Source organism: Poromitra crassiceps (assembly GCF_964638095.1).
Source record: "Poromitra crassiceps genome assembly, chromosome: 19".
NCBI classification, from domain to species: domain Eukaryota; kingdom Metazoa; phylum Chordata; class Actinopteri; order Beryciformes; family Melamphaidae; genus Poromitra; species Poromitra crassiceps.
The window spans coordinates 17,138,928-17,148,033 of NC_139646.1; the positions used below are offsets into that span (position 1 = coordinate 17,138,928).

A 9,106-nucleotide genomic window follows, 5' to 3' on the forward strand; every position below is an offset into this window, starting at 1 on the left:
GGTGCTGCTGCCTTACGAGGACTGCTTCAAAGCCCTAAGAACCTCTGTGTGTGTGCGTCACTTGTATCTTTAGGGTTAGTTTTTTTTAGGGGATATCGCTGTTCAGTCTGTCAAAACTGGCATTGATAGAAGCTGTTGTTTTCTGGTAGGGCGGTGTCTCCGTCCCATTCGTACTTCTCCTGTAGTTAGTGACAGATTGGATTCCTTGTCACATAGTATGTGTGTTATCTACTGTAGGTGGCAGCTCTCAAGTTTTTGGGAGTATGCTTTTTTTTGCAGTTCTGATGGAATATTGGAGCATATTGGGCCCGCTTATACCGTGTAATGTCCCCTGACCTGAAAGTTGCACACCGTTTCCCATTTTCATGTTTTAATATCCACATTGGCCCAGGGCTTTTAATTGGGAAAAACACAAATAGTTCGGGAGGGGGACACAGATGCAAGTGTACCAGTTAATATAGCTACTAACAGTCTCTGTGTAATCGTGAATATTATTTGTGGCCTTGAAAATGTGCATGGCTGTGTAGCGTCTAGGCAGCCCTGCAAGGGTAGCAAGTTTCAGTCTTGTGATGTAGGTGGGCTGTAACAAGACTAAAAATTTAACTTTTATTGACAAATATTTTAATTGGAGTTGTATTCAATTATGAATTGTACTCACAATATGCTTTATAAAAACTGTAAATCAACACCACAGGTCAAACTTTGTGTAACAAACAAAAGGCAGGCTGTAACACAGTTCCTGACAACAGTGAGATGGCATATACTGTAGTTGGTACTTTTAGAAACTTTTCTATACCGATATTGGTTCTGATGACGGTCCTGAAACAGGAATTTTTAATACTTTTCTTTGTTAAAAGTACTGTACATCACAATATGCAGTGAATCATTTTCTATACAACTTCTGCACACACCATCTGTTTCTAAACAGAATCAAACCAACTGAGTCTGTTGATTCAAATGGCTAGAAGAAATTAGAAGAAAACTCAAACTCTCATGGTGAGAATCGAACACATTGAAGAATTTAGAATTAATTTGATACCCAAAGCAGCTGTGGGACCAGGTAATATTGCTTTTCTTTCTATACCCAGCTCTGGGGATCAGGAACCATTTTAGTCCTGGCAGGTAAACCTACCACGAAGAGGAACTGGGAGGAATCTCTGCCACTGCTACAAATATACCGATTTAATGAGGCTTGGTACATTGAAGACCTCTGTCAGGAGTTGAGGCCCCAGGCTCTCAGATGGCTGTGACCTCAAAGTCTGCATCATCATCATTTCCTTGTTTTTTTCTTTGATCTTGCTGCCCCCTTTTGGTGGGAACTGGATCCTGCGTTTCTGAGAGCCAGAAAGGAGACAATTTCTATAAAAAAAAAACGATCTGATGTGTGTGTAAAATGAGCACCATATTTCTTCTGTTATATGAAACATTGGTTTAACTTAATTTAATTGATTTAATTGATCCTTTATTGTTGTTGGCAACCGAGACACTTACTTAGCCGCTGTGTCTGGAGTTTCTGGATTGAGGATGACCACTTCGTCCTCCTCGCTGTCAGATATCACAACCACATCTTCCGCTACACCAACAGAAATTGCAAACATGGAGAAATATTCATGGGGTGGCAAGAGGGTGGCATGGAGATTTTAAGGGGTGGGAGAAATAGCCTATATTCGCTGATTTAATCGCAAACAATCACACATGAATATTTGCTTGGAAAAAAAAAATGCGATATTTTAACTCAAAAGGGAAATATCTAAAGGTGGCATCAGGGGTGGGTAGTAACGAGTTACAAGTAACGCAGTAAGAAAGTATTTTTTTAAGGAACAACGAACGAGTACCGTACTTTTCATGTTCCTTTTTTAACCTCTTCCACTCCACTGCTCCCTCCCTACCAGACACAAATTCTTAGGGGGGGGGGTAATTAACTTTTTAAGATATTCTGTCGACAGACAAACAGACAAACGAGCAAAAACATGAGCTCCTGGCCAACTCTAATAATGACATAATAATACATTACCTCTTCTGCTCTCTTCCTTCCCATGTTGTCCCTGTTCCATCTTTGTCACTTGTTCCTCCTCTTCGTCATCGCCGTCATCCTCCTCCTCTTCTTCGTCGTCTTCCTGCTCCAGTCCCCAGGTGTTCTGCAGACCCTCCCCCACCTTGTTCTGCAGACCCTCCCCCACCTTGCCCATGCCTGGTTCGGGCAGCACTGGAGACAGCACCCTGGTATGAACAGTTAAGGTTGAAAAAAAAAACACAGGAGAAAACACAAGACTCACATGCAGGTGGTAAGAGGTATCTTGGTGCTATTTTTGCTTTGTTTTATATCAAATACTGTGCATATTTGTATTGCTGTATGCTCATTGGTGGAAAGATCACTGGGTTATTGTTATGCAAGTAGGGATGGGACGATATATCCAAATTCAATATGTCAATATAAAAATGTGACAATATATCCCCACATGTGACAATACATATTTCTAGTTTATGCTTGCCGATGCTCTTCTGGTTCAGGCTCAGTGTAGGATACGTTTGAGGCGGGGCTTCAGCTCTCTGGACAATGTCATTGGCTCTTTCTGTGACATCTGTCATCTCCACTGGAGTCTCGTCCATTTTCAGTGCTGTGATTCGCTCCTGAGGCATCGACTCTGCAAAACCACACCTGCCACCCTCCTTCCTGGAAAGTAAATAAAAAATAATCAAAGGACAGAATAAGGGACAAGACACAACATTATATTTAAAATGGGGCAAATATCTTATGTATATTTACAGTGGAAAAATAATATGGGGAACTGCATCGCATTTGCTCATTTTAGCACTAGATTCGTATATGAGATGATACGTTTTCTCTACTGTATGTATCCTGTGCAGAACTTTGACATGAAGAAAGCCTGTACTGATCTCAGGTGTGAATGGGACTTATTTGAAATTTGATTTAATGGATAGCCCCTTGAGATGATATTTAGATCCCTCATTATTATTTGTCGACTTGTACTGTATGTAATGTACATGTTATAAAGTTTGAAAATTCAATAAAATATAAATGATATTAAATAAATAAATAAATCAACAAAAGAAAAAGAAAAATGATACTACTGCTGAATGTAATAAATGAAACCTGTTATCTCTTATAACAACAACATTACATTAGTGCCATACACTTCAATATGATGCAACAACCCACCTGGCTTTCTTGTCATTCTCCAAGGCTTTGGTGATGAGATCTGTGATTTCCGACACTTTGACACTGGCAATCTTACTGCATCTGAGAACCTTCAACACCACAGATAAACATTTTCATCAGTCATTGATCCTGATCCATTGACAGCAGTCTTTGGAGTCAAAGGAGCTGATCTCATGCTAACCAGCTCTCAATATAACATGCTAATGTTTGTAACCCTTCTAGCACGCAGGCTCTCTAATTAATCTTGTCATAATACATTTTTGTGTTGTCTATGTGAACTGAATTTGCAAAAATTACAGTGCAAATTGCATAGATTACAATACTAATTTTCCCCTCACATATGTACGGTAACTTTCATATAAGAAAATGTATGTTATTTCTGTTCTGTATATATTTTTTTCATGTGCATTGTTTTCCTATTCATGCCTAACTTTGAAAACGCCAATAAAGAGAGTTAAAAATCAAAAATCAAAAACGACTTCAACCACCTGCCCCCCCCCCCCCCCTCTTTGAGAATACATGTTCTTGCTCTGGCAGTAGCACCTGTCAGTGTCAGCTCACCTGCTCTTTTAGCAGCATGATGCCCCCACTGGACTGGATGGAGCAGATCTCTCTGTGTTTGTTCATGGCGATCATCAGCAAGCCATCCATCACGCGTTCCTCCCGCTCAGACGGATCCACCAGCAGATAAGTTCTGCAGAGGCAGAAGGCAGGATATGAGGAGGGAGACTGCTGCCACAAGTCCGCGTCGGCTACAGATATGAACTGGCTTCATTAGATGCTGCCGCTGATATTGAATCAATCTCATCTGTGCTCGTCGCTTTCGAATAAACCAATAAATGACTATGACACAAAGGAGGGGGAGAGCTGGAGCATAGGGACAGATGGAAATAAATATGAAAGGGGAGGATGAGAGGGGAGGGGGGAGGAGACAGAGGAGAGGACAGGGGAGAGGAGAAAGAGAGGGGAGAAGAGAGGAGGGGAGGAGAGAGTAGAGGAGAGGAGAGGGGGGGAGGGGAGGAGACAGAGGAGAGGACAGGGGAGAGGAGAGGGAGAGGGGAGAAGAGAGAGTAGAGGAGAGGAGAGGAGAGGAGAGGAGAGGAGAGGAGAGGAGAGATAAAAGAAAAAGGCAAGGCAGGAGGCAAAAGAAGGACAGTAGAGAGCGAAGAGGGGGGTTGTTTGAAGTGAATGCAGAATTAAGTCTGATTTAAATAACATGTGTCTTGTACTGTCGCTTTGCACCATGTCAGATTCTGCTGTGCATGTGCTGTGCTACTATATACATTTTCAATTTGTCTCAGCACTAGTGACATTCAAATAATAATCTGCAAACTTTTCATATAAATGAATTATATTTCTTTCTGTCTATTTCCAATTGATGCCATAGTGAATCAACCTGTTACGTGGACAGCTGTGGTTTGTTTGGAAAGTAGAAGAAATATTAGAAGCAGAGTGTCTTTATTATGAGGACAGTATGCTGGGCCAGTGCCTACACTGTGTGTGGATGGAGATTGGCCTTACCCCTGTTGGAAGAAGCAGAAGCTGACACAGATAGGCATGTGGTAGATACTCAGAGGAATGGGGTCTCTCTCCTCTGGACTGTACTGAGGGAGCACAGGAGCAAATACACTGTTACAAAGTGTTACATAAACATGCGTGTTATAACCGTTTGGGCACAAGCTACAAATCTGTGGTGCAACACAGATGATAGCAAATTGACCATTAAAACAACATGTGGAAAAACATTTCCATTCAAATATAACCGTGCTCATGAATTAGCCAGTGGTCATCTGAACATTACATCATCTGATAACACCTTTAAGGAGCGGACCTCAAATCCGAAAGTCGCAAAATTCGAATGGCAAAGCAATTTTGTAATTTGATGCATTTCCAAGTAGACCGAGTGAAACAGAAACGCTGCCTCTTGTGGCTGTTGCCGACTCACCACAGTGACCTCGTCTCCTTGGACCCCGACGTCGGGCCGTCTGAAGTGGCACAGAGCGCTGATAGCGGCGATACTGGCTGCATCCATCAGGTTTCCATCATGATTCAATGTGTGAACATCCACTCTGACCTGCCACACCTGCACACACACACACAGCTACATTATCAACATCATTTATGACTGCCAGGAGAAGTTGATACTCTTCCTTCCTCTCCCTTTCTGTCTCTTGGAGTGTGTGTGTGCGCGTGCGTGTGTGCGCGTGTGTTTTACCTTTTCTCCAGAAGCCACACACAGCGACTCTGTATCAATGCACTTGGAGTTCCTCAAGCATCTCTCCAGCTGTCTGTTTAGCTTCACTAATAACTCAGACTGCCTGTAGAGAAAGAAGACACACAGCCGCATTACACACTGCTTTACTGCATTACACACTGCTTTACTGCATTACACACGGCTTTACTGCATTACACACTGCTTTACTGCATTACACACGGCTTTACTGCATTACATACTGCTTTACTGCATTACACACTGCTTTACTGCATTACACACTGCTTTACTGCATTACACACTGCTTTACTGCATTACACACGGCTTTACTGCATTACACACTGCTTTACTGCATTACACACTGCTTTACTGCATTACACACGGCTTTACTGCATTACATACTGCTTTACTGCATTACACACTGCTTTACTGCATTACACACTGCTTTACTGCATTACACACTGCTTTACTGCATTACACACTGCTTTACTGCATTACACACTGCTTTACTGCATTACATACTGCTTTAATGCATTACACACTGCTTAACTGCATTACACACTGCTTTACTGCATTACACACTGCTTTACTGCATTACATACTGCTTTACTGCATTACACACTGCTTTACTGCATTACACACTGCTTATTTACTGCATTACATACTGCTTTACTGCATTACACACTGCTTTACTGCATTACACACTGCTTTACTGCATTACATACTGCTTTAATGCATTACACACTGCATTACACACTGCTTTACTGCATTACATACTGCTTTACTGCATTACACACTGCTTTACTGCATTACACACTCCTTTACTGCATTACATACTGCTTTACTGCATTACACACTGCTTTACTGCATTACACACTGCTTTATTGTATTACATACTGCTTTACTGCATTACACACTGCTTTACTGCATTACACACTGCTTTACTGCCCAACAGACAACTAAGTAAACATGCCGGGCCTAGTCTTACTCATCAGCGTGTGTTGAAATATTCTGTATGTGGCTGAACTCCATCATAGAAACAACAACAAATGCTCTATTATGTGCAGGTTGTAAACAGTATTCACCTTCAAGAGAAAAAGATGAGAAATAACATACCGTCCAAGAGAATAATCAATGCTTAACCACACAAGACATCAGTATGATGTGTAAGCAGCAGTAAATAAACCGAACATACAGGATAGTCTGATTTATTTATTTTTCCCACCTGCCCAGTTCAAATGCTGGTGAGGCCATGGGAGAAAGCTCTATGTTGAAGAATATGATTCCTTCATTTGGCCGGTTGTCTTTGGGGGCCACCAGTTCACAGGACACCTGGGCCATGACCCTGGACAGAGGAACAGAGTGATATTCCACCATCTTAACATGACAATAGCACAGACAGTAGTACTGATTTGATGACGATGATAGTGATGTTATGTCTGACATCGAAGCTCAAAGGCATGTGTCGTACTACTTGGTATGCAAGTCTTGCTTTGGTGCGGGGGAAGAAATCATGTGACTTATAATGTATGAAGCAAACGACTGCTTTGTTAAGTAACTGAATCAAATGACTGGTTTGGTTTGACGGGTTGGCGCACCTGTGTAGTACTTAAGTACGTAAGTACTTAGCGGTATACAGTCTGTATTTGCACCAGACAGACCCATGTGAAAATGACATCAGTCAGTCAATTTGTATTTGTAGAGCACATTTCATTTCATAAACGTAATAGCCGCATAAAATGCGTCATAACAAAAAAAGAAATATTGCGTAGTGAAGCCATTGGCCATCACTAGCTATTGATACGACAGGATCGCCCCTTTTCATATCAAGGACGCCAAATGTAGGGTGACCACCTTATCAAACCCCCAAACTGAGACACTTCCGTTGGATCTTGCTGTTTGATTAGCATACATTTCTTGACTATGATTGACAGTTTTACCATCCCTGTGCACACTGGCTGCTCTGCTGAGATCCTCTCCATCAGATAAAGGGAAGATGCATCACTCTGCTGACAATATAAATCTATTTATTTTTCTACACAGCTAATATCATTCCATTGTTGTTTTGTGCCCAAAGTCCTGCAGCAGAATGTAAGCCAATACAGGCTTTAACCTTCAATCTTCCTTTGCGGGCCAATGGGAAAAAATTATATTTATTTCAGGGCCAGAGTGATAGCTCTGTCCTCTTCTTATGATCTATGCAGCTTTGATTCTAGTATCTCTGGTAGCGCTGCAGCTCCTGGCTGCTGTCTGCTTCTCAGGGCGCACTTTTTTCATATAGAGATGGAGATTGATTCCACATGACAGAACATATAAATGTCTAGTATGTAGCACTGAAAAACCAGTATAATAATATTACCGGTATTGTTATTTTAATTGTGGTGGAAACCAGGACAATTTGGCAGTGTGTGTTGAAAATGGGACCTTTCAGTGTCCCCGAGTTATACCTGTCAGGACTCGGGACGTTCATCCTGAAATCAGGACTGTCCCGGTGAAACCCCGGACGTCTGGTCACCCTACCCAAATGTAGTACACATATTAGGGCCACAGACCCCCATTTGATGAGATTTTGTCTCTCAGACCCAAATCTCAGAATTCTCTGATTATTTTTTATTGTTTAGACATGATTTTGTCCATGAACGAATTCCATACAAATTCCCTGGCTATCTGTATTGTAGGTAGAGAGATAACAGTGAAACTAAAATCGACTTGAAATAAAGGTGACGTTGAAATATTCGGCATTTTGCTGGGGACCCCCTCAGGGACCCCTGGTGGTGGTCCCCGGACCCCACATTGAGAGCCACTGGCAAAGGATATGCTCAATTCAAACCTAATGCTCTCTGGTATGCAATGTGTATTTTACAGACCAGCCAACAGATTCTGCACAGCTGTTTTATCCCTTCCGCGTTTCCCAGGGATAAAATCCAAAGGGTTTAAAGTATCTGGCTCAAAAGTTCACCTGGTCTTGCCCAGATCCACAAAGCAGCATCCATAGTCAGTACCAAACGTGATCTTTATGCTTCTGTAGTCGTAGGTCTGCCGTCCATCCAGACGCTGTAGGGGAAAGTAGAGGTGAGTGCAAATGTAGAACTAAACTGTAACAGTTTTATTTCTCTATCAGAACTTGGAGATCATTTCTCCACACAAAAAGACAGAACCATGAACTTCAGTTTCAAGTAAATGTGCCTGAATATTTGCCATTGAATATATTGGAGGCTAACTGAATTGTAACAAGCAGATAAAAAGAAGGGTGCTGTCACATTGTCCCCAAAGTCATTCTTCCATTGTACAACAATAATAAGCAAAATAGCAGCATAAACCGAAGTCAATGACAAAACTAGACACAACCTCCATGTTCAGCAACTATACCTTTTTCTCTTCGATAGCTTTAAGCAAGAAATCCCGCTCACAGTTAGCCAACGGCGTATCTCTCATACTGAAAGTTGTGTTTTCCGTGACATATAAGATTCACAACTGTACCGCAACAAGCATGCGGCCATGAATACTTTGTGAACTGCGCCCCGGAAGAACATAGAACATAACATATTTGAAAATAAAATATTAGCATCCCCCCATACCCTAGACGGTATAATTCGCTTACAATATACAATTGTGATTATTATTATTATTTGTACTGTTATAAACTGGAACCTCTTACTGAGCACGTACAGCATTTTCTGTTGTTGAATCCAGTTTCCAAATTAGCTCAGCTT

At 41.6% G+C, this 9,106-nt stretch overlaps 1 protein-coding gene across 1 annotated transcript; it reads right to left on the bottom strand.

The window, feature by feature from the left end:
- Positions 1-432: 432 nt before the first annotated feature.
- Positions 433-8,897, bottom strand: exosc9 (exosome component 9). The gene is made up of 12 exons (XM_083655672.1): positions 8,763-8,897; positions 8,353-8,447; positions 6,619-6,738; positions 5,397-5,499; positions 5,127-5,264; positions 4,703-4,785; positions 3,743-3,875; positions 3,182-3,270; positions 2,528-2,674; positions 2,015-2,220; positions 1,492-1,573; positions 433-1,334 (listed from the first exon to the last, which is right to left on the bottom strand). Exons 1-12 carry the CDS (start codon positions 8,826-8,828, stop codon positions 1,271-1,273), a joined length of 1,326 nt encoding a protein of 441 aa, XP_083511798.1. The 5' UTR covers positions 8,829-8,897; the 3' UTR covers positions 433-1,270.
- Positions 8,898-9,106: the final 209 nt, after the last annotated feature.

What these genes read in the sequence shown, in the direction of transcription:
- exosc9 (XM_083655672.1), bottom strand. Translation starts at nt 8,828, where the DNA reads ATGAGAGATACGCCGTTGGCTAACTGTGAGCGGGATTTCTTGCTTAAA. An exon ending in GTGTGGCTTCTGGAGAAAAG is followed by an intron (nt 5,265 to 5,396) that starts GTAAAACACACG and finishes GTGTGTGTGCAG; the next exon opens with GTGTGGCAGGTCAGAGTGGA. An exon ending in GAGAATGACAAGAAAGCCAG is followed by an intron (nt 2,675 to 3,181) that starts GTGGGTTGTTGC and finishes TTTACTTTCCAG; the next exon opens with GAAGGAGGGTGGCAGGTGTG.